Source organism: Staurois parvus, unplaced genomic scaffold, assembly GCF_062004578.1.
Source record: "Staurois parvus isolate SC_StPar_1 unplaced genomic scaffold, SC_StPar_1.0 ptg000234l, whole genome shotgun sequence".
Lineage (NCBI taxonomy): Eukaryota > Metazoa > Chordata > Amphibia > Anura > Ranidae > Staurois > Staurois parvus.
The window spans coordinates 7,556,022-7,576,460 of NW_028318030.1; the positions used below are offsets into that span (position 1 = coordinate 7,556,022).

The 20,439-nt window shown below is 45.4% G+C and overlaps 1 protein-coding gene across 2 annotated transcripts in view; it reads right to left on the reverse strand.

Moving 5' to 3' along the window:
* Nucleotides 1-20,439, reverse strand: part of CHAT (choline O-acetyltransferase) — a 306,928-nt gene that overhangs the window by 20,805 nt on the left and 265,684 nt on the right. For both annotated transcript variants that reach the window (XM_089680057.1, XM_089680056.1), the window contains one exon: nt 17,870-18,007. In XM_089680057.1, coding sequence (XP_089536183.1) covers nt 17,870-18,007 — 138 coding nt within the window. The remainder of the gene's footprint in view (nt 1-17,869; nt 18,008-20,439) is intronic.

The window sequence follows — 20,439 nt, forward strand, 5'->3', positions numbered from 1 at the left end:
GTATAAAAGTAAAGAGTGAGGAAGAGAGGGGATGGAGGTGAAGAAAAGAGGTATAAGAAGGATGGAAGAACTACAGTTTATAACTTATAATGTAAATGGGTTGAATTGTCCTGGGAAAAGATTTAGGTTATTTAAGGAATTACAACACAGAGTATCTTCGGTGTTTTTTTTGCAGGAGCCACATTTTGAGATAGTCAAATGTTAAGTTGAATTCTAGATATTATCCAATGTGGTACTATGCAGATTCCTATGCAGATTGTCCCCATTGTTGTATGTTTTGTCATTGGAATCTTTACTGTCAACAATTAGAAAGAATATAGATATAAAGGGAATACAGATAGGAGGTATAGAACATAAAGTGGCTGCCTTTGCGGATGACCTGTTGTTTTATGTGGGAAACCCCAGGATAACACTCCCAAATTTAATGAAGATATTGAAGGAATATAGGGAGCTATCAAACTTAAAAATCAGCCCAACAAAAACTGAGATTTTAAATATAAATCTTTCAAATAGTGAAAAAGAAAAGATACAAAAAGAATTCCCCTTTATATGGAAAGATAGAGAAATAAAATATTTAGGGGTAAAACTCACTGCTTCATATAAGAACCTGTATCAATCAAATTACATTTCACTGTTAAATGAGATTAAGGAGGAATTAAAGAAATTAGGAGAAGAAACCCGTCTTGGATAGGACGCATAAATCTGCTAAAAATGGTAATTGTACCCAAAATCCTATATAGATTTCAGATGATCCCAATTAAACTCCCAGTGGTTTTCTTTAAGGCAATAAAAAAAATTATAAGATATATATGGAAGAATAAAAAACCTAGAATATCCTATGAATTGTTAAGCAGAAATAAAGAAAAGGGTGGATTGGGAGTGCCAGATATTAAGAGATACTACAGAGCAGTAGTTTTAGCGAGAATTTTTGATTGGACGCATAATCCAAAAGGAAAAAGTTGGGTCAAAATTGAAAATTAACTTAGTGGAACCAATTTGAGTAAAATTATATGGGTGCCAACACAATATAAAGGATTAAAAGATAGCACAAGTTTATATACTTTTATATGTTTTAAGTGTGTGGGATATATTGCACAAACATATGAAGTGGGATTTTAACTATTAATGCCACTAAGGAACACAGAGTTTTATCCTCCAGGTAGGGAGGAGATTACAGGAAAATGGTTTAAGAAGGAGGATGTCCAGTTGAGAGACCTAGTGGGGGGGGGAATTGAGAACACTTAAGGATTTGGAAAAGGAAAAGCGGAAAATTTTCAATAAGATAGATGAGTGGCGGTACCAACAATTAAAACATTTTGTTGGGAATCTTCCAAAACCCTTGAGAATTAGAAAGGATTGGAACTTGTTTGAGAGGTTGTTGGAATCATGGGGAGATGGGAAACACGGCACTGCTAAAATATATAAGATTCTCACTGAATTAAACACAAACACAAAGCCAAAGTATATAGCGAAATGGGAAACAGATTTGGGGGTTGGGACAGAAGAGGATAAACAGAAGAAAATATATAGATTAACTCACGAGAATATAAGTATGCGAGCGGTGGAAATAAATTATAAGTGTTTGATAAGATGGCACATTACACCGAATGTTGAACATAAGATGAGTGGGGAGAATTCACCGTGGTGTTGGCGGGGGTGTGGAGAGATAGACACGTTATACCACATATGGTGGGAGTGTCCAAAAATTCAAGTATTTTGGAAGATAATAGTTCATTTAATTGGGATGATCACTGGGACGAATATGGGATTGGATCCAGAGATTTGCCTATTACATAGTACATAGTTATCAGTGAATAAATACAAGGAATCGGGTATATGGTACTATCTAAATGCAGCAAAAGGTTTGACACCCAAGTTTTGGCGTAAGACAGAGGTGCCGAAGGAAGAAGATTGAGTAGATAGAGTGAACCAGATTTGTAGGATGGAGAAACTTTATCATATGCAGGAAGACAAGATGGAGTTATATTATGTGAAATGGAAAAAATGAGAAGAATTTGTACTGGAGGCGAAAGATATGAAGTTTTAGGGTGTGATATGTGAAAGAGCCTCTTACTTTTGTAGGGAAGACATCGAGAAATGCAGGGTGGGTAGTATGGGGGGGGGGGGGGGGGGTCGAGTGAGGGAGGGATGGAAGGGAAGTTAGTTGGGAGGGGGTGGGAAATAGATATAGAAAGGGAAAAAATAATGGTTTTGTATGTTTTATGAGAATATGATGGAAAAAAGTATTTTTATCTGGAAAACTAATATTTAAATAAAAAAATAAAAATAAACCCAGATCCTGTCATCCCCATTATGTTCTCTCTAGGAACATTTATTACAGAACTTGGAAGGCTTACATTTCTTGGTGCGAGGTCCGGAAATGGCACCACGAAAATATGTGGTAGAATTCTGTAATTTCTTCAAACATGGTTGGAGAAAAAATTGGCTGTTACCATTAAGGGCCAGGTTTCAGCAGTAGCTGTGTTTTTTTTTGTTTTTTTTTTTTTTTCTTCAAGGAGTAATGTGTATTGCTCCTCTTATCAGGTTACCTTTTGTGTACTTGGGATCTGAACTTTTGGAGGTTTTCAAAAACCACCATTTGAATCTATTAGGGAGATTCCACTGGTCCTGTTGACTCGTAAGGTTTTTTTTCTAGTGGCAATCACTTCTGCGAGAAGGGTGTCGGAGCTGGTAGCTCTTTCTTGCAGAGAATCATTTCTGGATTTGCATCAAGATAAGGTGGTGTTGCGACCTCAGCCAACTTTTTTACCAATGGTGGTTTCTAGTTTTCATCTCAGGACATCGTTCTGCCTTCATTCGTTCCTAGGCCACAGCAAGAGAAAGATCTCTGCATACCTTGGATGTGGTACGCGCTGTAAAGGACTTATTGAAGGTGATAGCACAGGTAGGGAGGTCAGATGCTCTGTTCATGCTGCCAGAGGGGCCTAGGAAAGGACAGGCAGCATCCAAGGTGACTATTGAATGCACACTCTACTAGTAGTGTGGGAGCATCTTGTATAATCAGGCGTCAGTGCCTCAGGTTTGCAAGGCTGCTATACTGTCTTTGGTTCACACATTCACAAGGTTCTACCACGTGGATGTCAGACCTGCAGAAGATGCAGTGTTTTGCGGACAGCTGAGTAGGTCCTGAGGAAAATGAATAGCCTGCTGAAATTTTTTTTTTTTCTTTGTACATACTTTCCTGTAAAATCCATTTCTTGGAGTACACAGAGGTCTCACCACTCTTTTTTATGGAATTTCATTGCTTGCAACAAAAACTGAAGTACTTCCTGTGTAGGAGGGGTTATATAAGGGAGGACCTCCTCTCTGATTGGTCAGCCATGTCCATTCACCTATAGGTGGCATATAACCCGCAAATTAATGAATAGCCTGCACTGTGTCCCATGATGTAGAAATTGATTTTACAGGTAAGTATGTAAAAAAAAAATCCAGTTATTTCAAATGTTGAAAGTGTTTCTAAAGTCAAAATAGTTTTTGCTTTTTTACCTTAATTCATTCTCTGCATTAAGGTAAACACTTCCCACCACATATACCCCACATCCCTAATCACTTACCTGACTCCTCTCAACAATCCACCACTCTCCCTGCTTCAGCACCATTCTGCTATCTTCCTGGTCTCACAGGCACTCTGGGAACAGTGGGAGCCATTGGCAGTCAGACTTCTGTAAAGGGGGACTGGGGGCATGGCTTACCGGCGATGTGTTTGTCTATGGACACACACAATCCAGCTCAGAAGTGTGCCTGCACTGGTGCATAGCTGTCAGGAATGGACTCGCCACTGGTGGTGGGACTCACCTGCCTTGTGGGCTGCAGTACCAGTGCTGGCCAGCGGGTGCTCTCAGCAGCCAGAATCTCACTTCTGCAGTCAAGCCATCACCTGAGGCTGATTGCAGGAGGTGTATTTAAGCAGGACCAGGCCTGCAATCAGTGCCTTGGTGTATTGTTCCCATGAGCCCCTGAACCTGATCCTGTTATCTGCCTGCCTTTCTGATCCCTCTGCCTGACTCCTGACATTGATAGAACTCTGCTTGCACCGACCTCGGCTATTCCTGACCACTCCCCTGCTTGCTCCTCTGGTACCTTGTCTGCCTGATTGTTCCTGACCCGGCCGTCTGACTACACTCTGCCTGCTCCTTGGTACCTTGTCTGCGCGATGGTTCCTGACCCGGCCTGCCTGACCACTCCACCTCACCAGCCCTGACTACTGTTGTCTGTGTGCTTGTACTTTCCGTTATCAGTTGGAGGTTTGGTTTTGTTTATATTGTGCGTTTATATTTTTGTATAGCCTCTAATAAATTATATTGTTTACACTTACTTGAGCCTGCATTTCCCTGTGTTAGCCCACACACTACGGTTTGCAAAGAGGGCTCGTAAAAGAAAAAGATCGCTGCTATGCCTAGGTGAATAAATGATAAACAGCAGGAGTAGCGCCAGTACTTTACACTTTATTTACTAGCCCCCTGGATTGGTGATAGGACAAGCCTGCACCCCATGTTCTGAGATAAAGAGATATGCTTTCAACTATACTTTGAGTGGCACCAAAAGCAATCTAACAGGCTTGCAATGAGGATACTCGGAAGAAGAAGGTGCAGACACCGCAGGCAGGGGACCGCCAAAGAGGAGGTAAAGAACCATTTATGTTCAATATCCCTGCACAGAACAAGCAAGTATAGCCTCCTATTTATTTTAATTAGAAAAATCTAACCTATAATATCACTTTAAATTAGGAAGAACAGGAAGAATTAGAAGTGTCTTTGTCTATCATTTTTCAGAATGTAACTTCTTTATAGTAGTTCATCTAAGTTGTAATAACTTCTTATGCAGCCCCAGATATTTACTCAAAAACTTTAACCTACAAAGATTTCTGATTTAAAATGAATATCATATATGCACAATTTTTACATAGGAGCAGAATGAAAAAAGCTCAACACTTGCCTTTTAATTTCGTGGAGTGTATTCCCATTTGTTACACTTTGGAAAAATTCATCAACAGTTACAAAATATTAGTGTAACAAAAATAAGAATGTGTATTTTTGTATTCAGTAATTAGCACCATGGCATTCATTGCCGTTGGTTTGCAATCACAAAAATTGGAAATTGCATTGTGCATATTTTGATAATCATACAATAAATGCAACTGTAAACCAGAGCATTCTGGATCTTAATTTAGACTTCTGTATTATAATTATGACATTTCTCTTCATTGCCCCATACCGGGCCTCTTGGCTCACTAGCAGAAGTTGGCTTCTTATTTGTTTTTATCGGCCACTAGAACAATTGCCCAGGCCTGGAAGAGTCCTTCAGGGGGTGCGGGATCGTATGACTACTATGATGCTCAACGAGCAGATGTCAAGTATCTGCAACGACTCCCACCGTAAATTTTTGAAAATATGGGAGCCGTGGTTGCAATATGCCTTTCCCACACTCCCCCTGGCTAGCCTGGGGATGTAATGGCGTTCGATACTGGCGCTCTTGGACCCCCGCTTTTTGCCCCCCCCCTTCTTTTTTTTTTTTTTCCCCCCTTTCTCTCTCTCTCTGTTTTTGGTGTGACTGGACAGCTGCCTTTAGTTGTTAGTCAGTTGCCCTAATGTTTTGTACCTTATGTGCCATTGATAGCCCCTGCGTGGGCGTACCTTTTGCCCTGTTGGCATTAGAGCACTGTTTTCCTTTTATTTTGCATATTTTTTTTTTCTGTGCAATTGATAGCCCCTGTGTGGGCGAGTTTTATTGCCTCTGTTTTATAATGTTTAAAAATTAATAAAAACCATTGGAATATAATTGACATTTCTAAATTTATTTTTGTTCTTTATGGGAAAGGAGGGGGCACTGGTGTAGTACGCTCATTCACTTCTGCAGCAAAAGAGCACAGGGTAAGCATTGAATTGTTTCTTCTTGGGTAGGCAGTGCAAAGCTTTTCAGTTCTGCCCTTCTTAAAGATGGCCACAGGATTTCACAGGAAATCCTGTTCTCAATAATGGTGTCATGAGATTTGCTTCCTAAAACAGAGCTAAACTCTCTCAATTAGCATTACCTTTAAAGTGGAACTTCACTCTCTCAATCAACATTTACCATTTCTAACACAGGTCTGCAAAAAAATTTTTCTCAAAAGCTGTTTTGGTTATTCCACATAATCTTTATGTTTTTTGGTGCACTGAATCCGAAAATGACCTCCATTTTGTCATAGGACATCACATTTCCTGACAATTTAGGTAACTATGTTAAATAAGGCAATACCTCAAAATAAATGGAAATAGACTAATAAAATTAAAGTTTTATTACAATTTTTTCATGAAAATCCTTTTTTGAACTGAAATGAGCTCACCTACACACACTAAACTCGATTCTTCTTCCCTGTGAGGCTCCTCTTTGGTGCATTTACGCTTGTGAGTAGCATCTGGAATGTGTCTCTGAAGCATCCAACAGTAGTCTGCCATCATTGTAATGCTCCATTTTCCCTGGTATCTACTTTCCATCTCTTTAATGTCTTGGTGGAATCGTTCACCTTGTTCCTCACTCACAGCTCCTAAATTTTCAGGAAAGTTGTCAGGAATGGACTGGCCAGCAATGGTGGGACTCACCTGCCTTTTGATCTGCAGTACCAGGGCTGGCCAGCGGGTGCTCCCAGCAATCAGAGACTCAACCTTTCAGCCAGCTAACACCTGGAACTGATGATGCTGGGGTATTTAAGGGATGGCCAGACCCACAGACTCTGCCTTGGTGTTGTGTTTGTCCTGGGCCCTGTATCTGTCCTGCATCCTGTTTCTGTCCCTCTGCCTGACCCTCTGTACTACGCTGCTTGTTACCTGTTTTGATCCCTGGCTTGTGACCCTGACCATCCCTCTGCCTGACCCTCTGTACTACGCTGCTTGCTACCTGCTGAACCTGGCCTGTGACCCCGACCATTCTCTGCTTGCTCCCCCTGTACCTACCTGCCCAATTGATATTGACCCGGCCTGCCTGACGACGCTTGCTTGTATGTACTGTTATCTGTGGGTGGTTGGTTGGGTTTGTTTGCACTGTATTATGTTTAGTATTGCACTGCGTTTATGTTTGTATGGTTAGTGTTAATAAATTGTATTGTTTATCACATATCTGAAGTCTGCGTTTCCCTGCATCAGTCACACACCTCTGGTCATACCTGGGAGCCCTGACATTACACCAAGGCCAATCCTGACCAGAAGTGGCTGCACAGGGAAGCCATCTTGGCTTGTTGATGGGAAGGATGGATCTTGATGAGGTTGAATATTTATATCTGCTAGTGTTTGATGACAGAGAGTATGCTTATCAGACTCTGAAGGATTATCCCCGGGATGAACTGCTAGAATGTATACGGCTCGCTCATGTTCTAGTAGATCAGGGCACAGAGTTCTCTGAGGTGCAGCCATTGATTGAGGTTTGTGCTGAGTTGGTTTCATCTGGTACCCCCGAATGCAGGGATGAATTTTTGCCACCATTTAGTGCAGACCAGGTAGAGTCCCTGGTGTGGTTATTAGAGGATGATGTGGGTTACTTTCTGGAGCGTTATTCCACATGTTCACCACAGACACTAAGAGATTGTATAAACGCAGTGCAGTCATTGACCAGACAGGCTTTGTGTAAGCTCAGCTTTGTTCAACCCATACTGCAGACATGGACAGACTTGTTGCACCCAGCCTCAGTCAGCTTACAAAAACCCAGTCCTGCTTCTAATCTATTTCCTCAAAACTCTATTCCTGCATTCCCAACAGCTCCTCCTGCCCTGCTATCTACCGCATGTCAGTACCCTGTTCCCACTCGCTGCACCTATCCTGCCTTTAACCCTGTAAAAAAGCCCCCTGTAGCAACTGCTCCCTCTCCTGTTCCATCCTCCAGTTCTTCTCTGTCTCCAGCTGCTCCATTCGTTTGCAGACCTGCGTTTACTTGCAGTGCTCCAGTAGTTAAAACCAGAAAAAAGCGAAAATTCTTTCCAACCAATACCATCCTGCCAGTATCCAAACCGGTGAGCCTGCCTTCCGTGGTTCAGCCTGAAGCCTCTACTCAGCCTGAAGCCTCAACTCAGCCTGATGCCTCTACTCAGCCTGATGCCTCTACTCAGCCTGAAGCCTCTACTCAGCCTGAAGCCTCTACTCAGCCTGAAGCCTGTACTCAGCCTGAAGCCTGTACTCAGCCTGATGCCTCTACTCAGCCTGATGCCTCTACTCAGCCTGATGCCTCTACTCAGCCTGATGCCTCTACTCAGCCTGATGCCTGTACGCAGCCTGATGCCTCTACTCGGCCTGAAGCCTCTACTCGGCCTGAAGCCTCTACTCGGCCTGATGCCTCTACTCGGCCTGAAGCCTCTACTCGGCCTGAAGCCTCTACTCAGCCTGATGCCTCTACTCAGCCTGATGCCTGTATGCAGCCTGATGCCTCTACTCGGCCTGATGCCTCTACTTGGCCTGATGCCTCTACTCGGCCTGATGCCTCTACTCGGCCTGAAGCCTCTACTCGGCCTGAAGCCTCTACTCGGCCTGAAGCCTCTACTCGGCCGGACGCCGGCATTCAGCCTGATGCCTCTACCCAGCATGATGAACTGATCCAGCCTGACGATCCTATTAGGCCAGTTGACTCGATGCCCGCTGTTGATCCAGATGATCCGGTACCTGATCCGGCGCCCGCCGCTCCGCCTGAGGGCCCGAGACCTGTCGCTCCGCCTGGGGGCACGATGCCTGTCGCCCCGCCTGGGGGCACGATGCCTGTCGCCCCGCCTGGGGGCACGATGCCTGTCGCCCCGCCTGGGGGCCCGATGCCTGTCGCCCCTCCTGGGGGCCCGGCGCCCGCCGCTCCGCCTGAGGGCCCGAGACCTGTCGCTCCGCCTGGGGGTCCGGCGCCCGCCGCTCCGCCTGAGGGCCCGAGACCTGTCGCTCCATCTGGGGGTCCGGCGCCCGCCGCTCCGCCTGAGGGCCCGAGACCTGTCGCTCCGCCTGGGGGCACGATGCCTGTCGCTCCGCCTGGGGGCACGATGCCTGTCGCCCCGCCTGGGGGCCCGATGCCTGTCGCCCCGCCTGGGGGCCCGATGCCTGTCGCCCCGCCTGGGGGCCCGATGCCTGTCGCCCCGCCTGGGGGCCCGATGCCTGTCGCCCCGCCTGGGGGCCCAATGCCTGTCGCCCCGCCTGGGGGCCCGATGCCTGTCGCCCCTCCTGGGGGCCTGGCGCCCGCCGCTCCGCCTGAGGGCCCGAGACCTGTCGCTCCGCCTGGGGGTCCGGCACCCGCCGCTCCGCCTGAGGGCCCGAGACCTGTCGCTCCATCTGGGGGTCCGGCGCCCGCCGCTCCGCCTGGGGGCACGATGCCTGTCGCTCCGCCTGGGGGCACGATGCCTGTCGCCCCGCCTGGGGGCACGAGGCCTGTCGCCCCGCCCGGGGGCCCGGTGCCTGCTGCCCCGCCCGGGGGCCCGGTGCCTGCTGCCCCGCCCGGGGGCCCGGTGCCTGCTGCCCCGCCCGGGGGCCCGATGCATGTCGCCCCGCCCGGGGGCCCGGTGCCTGCTGCTCCGCCCGGTAATCCGATGTGCCTCTGCCCGGAGTCCTGCCCGATGTGCCTCTGCCCGGAGTCCTGCCCGGTGTGCCTCTGCCCGGTGTGCCTCTGCCCGGTGTGCCTCTGCCCGGTGTGCCTCTGCCCGATGTGCCTCTGCCCGGTGTCCTGCCCGATGTGCCTCTGCCCGGTGTGCCTCTGCCCGGTGTGCCTCTGCTCGGTGTGCCTCTGCCCGGAGTCCAGCCCGGTGTGCCTCTGCCCGGAGTCCAGCCCGGTGTGCCTCTGCCCGGAGTCCAGCCCGGTGTGCCTCTGCCCGGAGTCCAGCCCGGTGTGCCTCTGCCCGGAGTCCAGCCCGGTGTGCCTCTGCCCGGAGTCCTGCCCGGTGTGCCAGTCTTTGATATCCCGCCAGTTACCAGACCCGGGCGGTGGAACATTTTTGCCCAGCTAGGACTGTTTGGAGCGTCCTGAGGCCGCTCCTTGAGGGGGGGGTACTGTCAGGAATGGACTGGCCAGCAATGGTGGGACTCACCTGCCTTTTGATCTGCAGTACCAGGGCTGGCCAGCGGGTGCTCCCAGCAATCAGAGACTCAACCTTTCAGCCAGCTAACACCTGGAACTGATGATGCTGGGGTATTTAAGGGATGGCCAGACCCACAGACTCTGCCTTGGTGTTGTGTTTGTCCTGGGCCCTGTATCTGTCCTGCATCCTGTTTCTGTCCCTCTGCCTGACCCTCTGTACTACGCTGCTTGTTACCTGTTTTGATCCCTGGCTTGTGACCCTGACCATCCCTCTGCCTGACCCTCTGTACTACGCTGCTTGCTACCTGCTGAACCTGGCCTGTGACCCCGACCATTCTCTGCTTGCTCCCCCTGTACCTACCTGCCCAATTGATATTGACCCGGCCTGCCTGACGACGCTTGCTTGTATGTACTGTTATCTGTGGGTGGTTGGTTGGGTTTGTTTGCACTGTATTATGTTTAGTATTGCACTGCGTTTATGTTTGTATGGTTAGTGTTAATAAATTGTATTGTTTATCACATATCTGAAGTCTGCGTTTCCCTGCATCAGTCACACACCTCTGGTCATACCTGGGAGCCCTGACAAAAGTAGTCAAGGTGGGACTGGAGGAAATGCACTTTCAAACTCATCAGGCAACCTAAAGCTTGAAATGCTTTCAGCATTCGTCCGACAATCTTTTTGTAGTGAGGAACTTTGTTATTGCTTAAAAATTTCCATACGACTTCTTTAAATGCAATCCACCCTTCTTTCTAAGGATCCGTCATGGTATTGACAAACTCTTGATCAACTATAAGCCTTCTAATGTCTGGTCCGACGAACACACCTTCCTTCAATTTTGCCTCCGACGGGCCTGGAAACTTGGTGACCAAGTATTTGAAGCATTCTCCATCTCTTGGAAGTGATTTTACGAATTGCTTCATCAATCCCAATTTTATGTGGAGAGGTGGTAGAAGAACTTTATGGGAAGGTACCAAAGTTTCTCGGAGGACATTTTTTTTTGACCGACTGTTAGCACCCTCGGCTGCCAACTCTTCTTGGTCTAGTGATTTTGTCGGTCTCGACTGTCCCATAGACACAGAAAACAAGGGTAATTGGTATACCCAGCTGCCCAAGCAGCATGCACAAGACCTTCAAGTCCCCACACACTTGCCAACCATGGTCTTCATATTTAAGTTTACGAAGAACCAATTCCAAGTTCTTGTAGGTTTCCTTCAAGTGTACGGAATGACCTACAGGTATGGAAGCGTAAAAACCACCGTTGTGGAGTAAAACTGCTTTGAGACTTTTTTGAAGAATCTATAAAAAGACGCCATTGCTCTGAATCATATTGGATTTTAAATTGACCCATCAGACCTTCGACATTGATGCAAAAAACCAACTTGTCTTCCTGGGCAAAGTAAGGAACAAACTCCTTTTCACGATGTCTGAACCATGAAGATGACACTCCTGGCAACAATAAATTCCTGCTTTTCAGCCTTGATCCGAGTAACTCAGCGACATCTTTGGGAAGATTCAAGTCACTTACATAATCATTCATCTCCTCCTGAGAAAACAATTTTGGTCTTGTATCATCTTCAAAGTCAGAACTTGATTCGTCATCTGGTTCAGGTATGACTTAACCTTCATTGGAGCTAGGTATCTCTTCCAAGGTAGCAGGGGGCTTGGGTACTGGTATATCTGTGCCATGGGGGATGGGACGAATTGCTGAGTGAAGATTGGAATATAAAATGGTATGCTTCCATTTGGTATTAAACCCTTTCACATCGCATGAACAAAAGTAAAAGTCGTCACTATGGTTCTTTTGCTCTCGCCATACCATAGGAATCCCATAGCGGAAAGATTTTTTCTTACCCTTGAACCAGTTTCGGAGGTCCTCAACACATCGTTTTCACACTTTATGAGGCGCCCAAACTTTATCTTGATCTCCAATTTTTAGTCCAAAGTATGCAAAGTATACTTTTTTTCACAAAGTCTGTAATATTGTACTGTTGCTTCAACACTGTATATTCACCACAGATGAAACAGAAACTGTCTGGTGAATTAATACACTTTCGCGGAGCCATAACATAACGGTTGAAGAATGACGACCTAACACGAACTGTGATGAAAAAGTGTGAACAGCCTAGAACCAAGAACCTGATGATGATTCGTGCACAAGTGTGGACTGCAGGAGAGAGCAGCTCTGTTTCTGTACAGGAGACGTCACAGTGCTGGCCTTGCCCCCCTGCACTGACCGGAGCTGCTGCTATCTGCCCTGTGTCTCCCACTGGATTCTTCAGGAAAGATTAACCCCTTCTACCATTAGAAGCACAGACTCAGGGCTGAGGCTTGCACATACAGCATGCTGCTGAGTATCCCAGTAGTCAGACATGTCACTCAGAGCAGCACTTGTATTCACCCCCTTTGCAGGGGGGGAGGGGCAGAGATTGTTTACCTGCAAATAAAAACAAAGGGCCAGAAGAGAACTAGGGAAATGAGGAAATATAATTTTTTTTCCCCTAAAACTTGCTTAGCTTATGTATATATTGCGGACCATCAGATTTACAGTGCTATATTTTTTTTTACATAACTCGGACAACCCCTTTAAGGTTTTTTTGGCATTTTATATCTTAAATGCAATTATGTGAATTAATAGTAATTTGGACTTTAAATTTGGTTAAAAACCCATAATATAAAAAAAAAAAAAAATTAAAAAAATTTGCTAAATTTTAAGACAATTTTGCATTTTGTGGTAAATCATGACGTCTAGGAGTTTTTTCAATATTTTATTTTCAGCACACCAAAATACATGGAAATTAGATTAAAATAATAAAAAACGGCTTTTTAGTCGCAGACCTGTGTAATCCTTATGCTACTAGCATTCGTAAATAGATAGGAAAGTATATAATATTTACTTGTTTTAAACTTTTTTTTTTTTCTTTACATTTCTTGCTTACCAGTTACTTCCTTGTTTCTATGCCTAGGCAAATTGTCACACATCCCAGGAGCCTTCAGGAGGGGAGGGAGGGTTCTCAGCTCAGCCAATGCCTGAGTTAAGGGCAGATGGATTCCAGGAAGTAAATGCCACATGAATCATCTGCCCTTACTCAAGATGACCACTGCCAGAAATACCAGGGCGTGTTTTGCAAAAATGAATACTCCGCAAAATAAACCATGGAGATGTGGATGGATGGGTGAGTTTACTTTGAATATTAACAATGAATTGTGGTGCTCAGATGAAGTGCAGTTTAACTTTAATGTTGCCAGCAATAGTAAATAGATATATTAGCTAGATTATATTTACTGGTTTAAGTTTTTTTTGTTTTTTTTTTTTTGTTTTTTTTTACATTTCTTCAATTGCTTCCTGGTTTTCGGCCTAGGCCAAAATTATTTAATACATCCCATGAGTCTTCATGGGCATTTTTTTATTTCACCAGAAGGATTACTTGACAAAATATGCCAATAAGGATGGTTGGGCGAGTTTGTTTTGAATATTAACCTCTTTGCGCCGGCCGCACGCAAATGTGCGGCCTCCCGCCATCTGGGACTTGACGCCGACCGGCCGCACATTTGCATGTAATTAAGAAAAACATATGTGCTGAGAGCACGTGCTCTGTGCGCTCCCAGCACACATGTCCAGTACTCACGGAAAGGTCCCGATCTCATTCGATCGGGACCTTTCCCGATCATGTGACTGCCGTGACAATAAATCATGACGGTCACATGACCCTAAAACCCTGCCTCGCATCCTGGCTTCTGAAACCCTTAACCCTTTGAGGACCGTAAGATTTTGGATAGCCAAAAGAATCAATTTTTTTGTTTTCAAAGTTCGTACACTTCAGTTGCTGTAACTAAGCCATTTCATGAAATAATTGGCAAAAAGCTAGATCCATTTGTTGTTTGTTGATAAGAACTAATATTTTGACTCAAACCAAAAAAAAAAAAAAAGAGTTTTAAGTTCTTAATCAGATGATACACGCAATTAAAAACATGGGACAAATACGTCCCTTGGTCCTCAAAGGGTTAAGGGACAGGAGGCGCTGGCGCCAAGGGGTTAAAAATGAATTACAGTGTTTGTGGTGCTAGATACAGTTTAGTTATGCTTTAACCACATTGTGGAAAAATTGTGCTACTAAGCACTCTATTTTAAGATTTTATACCCTACGGTTGTTTGGTTCAACTTCTCATTCTGGACTCTTTCTATTGCGGATAGCCAGCGATTCAAGCACAGTCACCTGTTTCAGTCTGTCAGAAATAACATTTTAAAATGGTACTAGCAAAACAAACGTAATTACAGCATCATTTTCATTTGAGACTTAAGATGTGTGAAATAAAGCAGTTTGTACAGTGTTTCATATTTATTGGCTACAGCAAAGCATTTTCCTTATGTGGTATATTCACTTTTAAAATGTAATATGTTCTCTAAAGGAAATAGTTTTGTCTGCATTCACTTGAAAAGCTGAATCACGTTTACTAATGCACTGCTTCAGTGCTTTGGCAGTCTTGTGGTTTTAACAATATTCAAGACGGTGGCAAAATTACCAGGGTTGCAGAAGTCGCACTTGCAACCAAGCCACTAGAGTTCCACCACTGGGGGGGGGGGCACCTCCCACCCCGAAGTATGCCACTGTGGGGCCTGCCACCCATTCTAGTGGGAGTTGGGAGATGGCATACTGTGGCTGAGCAGCGTGAGCACTCAATTTCACTGACCTACCCACACAGCGAACAGTCCGCACATTGCTGCAGGCAGATGATATGTCGGGTTGGGAAGAGAAATCTGCAAGAGATGGCTGACCAGCTTATGGCCAATAGCGTGAATGGGAGGAGATCTCCGCTGTGCAAGGAGAACTTTTGTTGGGAGAGTAATTACTGGAGACACTTGAAGTCTGACACACTAAGAGCAAGTGAGTGCCAGTGCCACTGATCTCATTCCCCCCCCCCCATCACTGCCTCTAACTGATCCCACCCCCCAAGGCCCCCAACACTATTGCATCTGACTGATCCCATTCCTTTCCCCCCAGGGCCCCTACCACCACCGTGTCTACCACCACTGCCTCTGACCATCCCCCTTCCCTACCATCGCCTCTGACTCATCCCATCCCCCTTACCCAGTGCCCCCACACCACCACTGCCTTTGACTAATCCCATCCCCCTTCCCTACCATCGCCTCTTACTGATCCCATCCCTAGTGCCCCCACCACCACTGCCTCTGACTGATATCCCCCCCAGGGCCCCCATCACCATTGCCTCTGATTGATCCCATCCCCCCAGTGCTCCCACCGCCTCTGACTGATCCTATCCCCACAGGGCTCCCATCGCCTCTGACTGATCCCATCCCCCCAGGGCTCCCACCACCGCCTCTGACTGATCCCATCCCCCCAGGGCTCCCACCACCGCCTCTGACTGATCACATCCCCCCAGGGCTCCCACCACCGCCTCTGACTGATCCCATCCCCCCAGAGCTCCCACCACCGCCTCTGACTGATCCCATCCCCCCAGGGCCCCCACCACCGCCTCTGACTGATCCCATCCCCCCAGGGCTCCCACCACCGCCTCTGACTGATCCCATCCCCCAGGGCTCCCACCACCGCCTCTGACTGATCCCATCCCCCCAGGGCTCCCACCACCGCCTCTGACTGATCCCATCCCCCCAGGGCTCCCACCACCGCCTCTGACTGATCCCATCCCCCCAGGGCTCCCACCACCGCCTCTGACTGATCCCATCCCCCCAGGGCTCCCACCACCGCCTCTGACTGATCCCATCCCCCCAGGGCTCCCACCACCGCCTCTGACCGATCCCATCCCCCCCAGGGCTCCCACCACCGCCTCTGACCGATCCCATCCCCCCCAGGGTCCCCACCACACCATTGCCTCTGACGCATCCCTTCCCCCCCGGGCCCCCACTACCATCGCCTCTGACTGATCCCATCCCCCCAATTGCCCCCACCACCATCGCCTCTGACTGATCCCATCCCCCCAAGGGCCCCCACCACCACTGCCTCTGACTGATCCAGGGCCCCCACCACCACTGCCTCTGACTGATCCCATCCCCCCCAGGACCCCCACCACCACTGCCTCTGACTGATCCCACCCCCCCGCCCAGGGCCCCCACCACCACTGCCTCTGACTAATCCCATAGATCAGGCCCTGGCTTTCCACCACCGTGGGTGGCCCCACGATTGCAGGAAGGGGCCCACTGGAGAACATGTGAAAGGGCCCTGGGACAGGAGTAAAGTGGGACAGTGGGAAAGGGCCGCAAGCTCAGAGGGAAGGGCCCCTGTGTTGGAGCGAAGTGCTTCGGCTGGGGGTCAGGAGGCCCTTTTATGGTTTCTTGTATTGGGGCCCTGAAGATTCTAGTTACGCCTCTGATTCGAGGCAAACTGGCACAGCTGGCATGATAACATATATTCTGGCTTTAGCAAAGTACCCTCTATTGTAATAACTATATTTATAAATGGCCTCTTGTCTCATAATTACATCAGTTGTCTATAAATGGCACCAAACCTTGTTCATGAAACACAGAATGGTTTTGTAATTTAAGCGCAAGATAATGTTGGCAATGTATATGAGTTGTGTGTAATTAGACCTATTTGCTTGTTAAACAATGCACTCCTATGATAACCAGTGCTCCAGTGTCCATTATGTATAACTATATGAATTACTGATTTTTTTTTTTTTTTTTCTTTTGGTGGTAGGGAGATAAGCTATATTTTCAATATTTGACACGCCTGCTATTCCATTGATAAATTGTGCAGGAAATCAGTTCATTGAGGGATGCAGGGTTCAGAAACATTTGAGACATCAGAAAGCGGTCCAATTAAGGGGTGGGCAACATTCAGCCATTATGCTTTGAGAGCACTTTACAGCCAAGCTATCTCGAGTTTGAGCCTGCAAGGTAGACATTCTGGAACCCATGCGACTCTGTGCCCTTTCATCCCCTGTCCACCATTCTAGGGGTGTTTGTGGATATTATCACATACTTGGTTACAGTCCGAAGTGACGAGAGGACCCATTTAGACCTTAGACTTGCTGGGAATTATAAGAAATCCTCCAGTACTAAAGTGAATAAGTGATGTCATTTCTTATATGACTTATGCGTAGAATTATGCTGTAGTATGACAATGCATATAGTAATGTAATTGGGTACTATACAAAGGGAATATGTAGTATGCCAATATGATGTAAATATAGTGTTTAATAGTGTGCAGTAAGTAGGATTCTGCAGAACGTTTTAAGTGCCGTGTTTATTTTTTTTTTGTATAATAAAAGTTAAAAAAATACCTTATTATAATTCTTTTATTTGCGATCATTCAGTATGAGAAAGCACTTAAAAAACCTTAATTCTTGTGATCTTTGTTGGAGGCATAGAAAGTGAGTGGAAACCCAACATTTTAAGGTTATCCTGCTGTATCTCTAGGACAGGAAGCTAAGGAAAGTCTCCCTAATAGGACTGAGACAGGAAACAACACCTGATAGAAGTTTTAAGTATTCCCTATTATAGCCAAAACCTAGGAAAGCTTAGGCAGAGGTGCTCTTTAATAAAGACCCACAGAGCCAGTTATGCTTTAGACATTTCTTGCTGGGTGCACCGCTGCCCTACAAATAGGCAACCGAATTATATCCTCCTTTTTAATATATTTAGCAGTACATGACCAGAGTACATTGTACATACAGGTGAAACTCGAAAAATTTGAATATCGTGCAAAAGTTAATTTATTTCAGTTATGCAACTTAAAAGGTGAAACTAATATGAGAAAGACTCATTACATGCAAAGCAAGATAGTTCAAGCCGTCATTTTCACCTATATATTGGTTTTACTAATATGACTGACCCATACAATCGTTGTTTTGTAAATCACCTACCTGACTGGTGGAGAGAATGAATCGATTACTGATCAAGTATAAATCATCTGTAAAGATCTCAGGTAGTTCCTTGAAGTGTTCTCGTGCTAACTCTCTAAGAGCTAGCAAATGGTTGTCTATTGCCTTTCCTGTAATGGCCTGTGAAAGGAATAGAAAATATTATTTAACGTTTTTTTTCCCTGGGACAGGACCATCCCCACACATCAAATATATAAGGTAAATACTACAGAGATTCCTCCAAAGATTTGTCTGCCTTCAACAAACTGTAATTCTGATAGCATTAGGAACAAATTGTGTTTCTTGTCTTTGTGACCAATGTAATCTTTTGCAAACTACACTGAATAAATTTGGCCTTAACTAAATCAGCCTATCTGCTATAGGTATAGCTGTGTGGGGGGGTTTGCAGGGCAAAGCAGAAGGTTCTCTTTACTAATAGCTCGATTGACAGCTGTTCTGCTTGCTTTGAGAAAAAAATGCCATGTACTTTTGGGTAGGAGAAATAATGTGACTCGCCCCTTTTTCCACTAATATAACAGTGATATCCACTAAGCGCTAACACAGAGTTGAGTGGATAGTCCTTATCCTTGTGTAATAGCCTTGTGCTATAGCTTACATGGAGCTTCTTCCCTTGGTTCCTGATAGCCAGATCGAGTGCAAAAGGAATGTGAGTATGTACAACTGTTTAACCTCTATTAAAGTGACCCCGTTGCTTTCTTCTGGATGAACAATGCCTAGACTAACTTTTTATCTCCTGGGTGATGATGATGGTTTAAAGAAAAAAAAACACAAAAAAAACTACAGACTTTGGTTGTGACATTTTATATAGCCTCTGCATTTTTTTCCCAAGTTATACAGCAAATAACAGAGCTAGATAAGATTGAATGACAGGTACTAGTAAATAAATATCATAGTACAATGAGACATTTCAGTTGACAGAGTAAACACACAGGATTTCTGTACATTCTGTAGGTGCAAAATTCAAGAGCTAATACCTATACATGTAAAGCGATAGCAGGTAGCTAACTTTAGGGCTAGTATTATTCTGATTACCGGTTTGGGTGAGATTTAAACACCACTTATACTGGTAAGATGGACAGAAAAGAATGAGAGAAGACAAGAACAGTAGGAGATAGGGTTGGGATAGGGAGCAGGAAATACAGGAGGAGAAAGGGTATAGGAGAGGTGACTGGTTGGGGTGGGTAGCTCTCATGGATAGTAATTGCATTCACATAGATGCCGTCAACCCATGGGGGATGCCCTTATGTAAAAAATGTATCAGAATGTCCAGAGTTACGGAAAGCAACCCAGCCATTAAAGATTTCAATATTTTAAATATATGTTTGAGCTACTAATTCATTAAGGAGCATTAGACCACTAACTTCAGCTACCCATTTAATTTGAGGGGGACCTCCAGTGCTTGGTTATCACCAGGAGCAGGAATTTTAGGATTCCTTTACAAACTGTAGGAAATGATCCTAGTAGCACAGATTGTAATCAATGTGAGAGGAAGGTTGAAAAGGGGATCCCTGTTGGGTGTGAGATGGTCTTTTAGTAAGGACAATTTTGTGACAGGACCACCAGACATATAGCATTGTGCTCCACAGCACCAGCACGTCTCAGGGATTGAGGGGACGATTTTATGTAGGTAGTTTGAAATTTATTTCTTGAGCTTCCCTGGAAATGGAGGCTTTGTTCCACTTCTCATGTGCAGAATAATGATCCAGTTCCTCTTCTCAGTCTGCAGTGTAGTATGATCATCCAGGCAATTCTTGAGTCAACAAAAGTTGAGTCTGCAGTTACCACTTGAGCTATCAGTGATTTTGTAAAAACAGATTCAAAAAGGAGTGAGATCTGGTTTTCTAGATAGTTATAAAAGCTTTGTAGTTGGAAATGGTAAAGCTAGCATCTCTGATTTGTCTGTTAGAGAAAAGGGTGACTAAAGGCTTAAGTTCAGCCATGGATAGAACTTGGTAAATTGAAGAAGCACTGTGTGTCATCCATTGAGAGAAGGTGTCCCAAGCTAAGCCCAATGAGGCTTTGGGATTGCCCAAGTTGGCAGTATGTGGGCCCACATATGAGGAGAGTTTGACGCAGCAAGTGTTGTCACAAGTCCAAAGGAAGGAAGACAACAAACAGTACTGGAAGAGTAGAAGAACAGTGCCTAAAATGGGATTTCACCTGCGGTAGGCTAAGGATATTGTCTGTGAATAATTGAAGATAGATCCATAATTTATACTTGGCTACTCAAACATTTATACAGTTTTGCCATACAAAAATGTAGTTGGGAGATTGCTTGGATAGGGGTTAATGCTGAAAAGTAGCAGGCCCCAAAATGAGTCCTTCACCAGAGCAGTGTCCTGTCACTTTGATTTCTATTCAACCTCATTAAGAGAAACTGGCCAGCAGATTAAATGAAATGTCATGTTACCACATAACATTTACATTTTTCATAACATTGACATTTTGCAACATTTATCAATGCCATGCCAGATGGGAAATTGAGAACATCTAATATTATACTGTACTAGGCAGTACATTTGATTAAACCATTTGAAATAGAATCTCAAGGG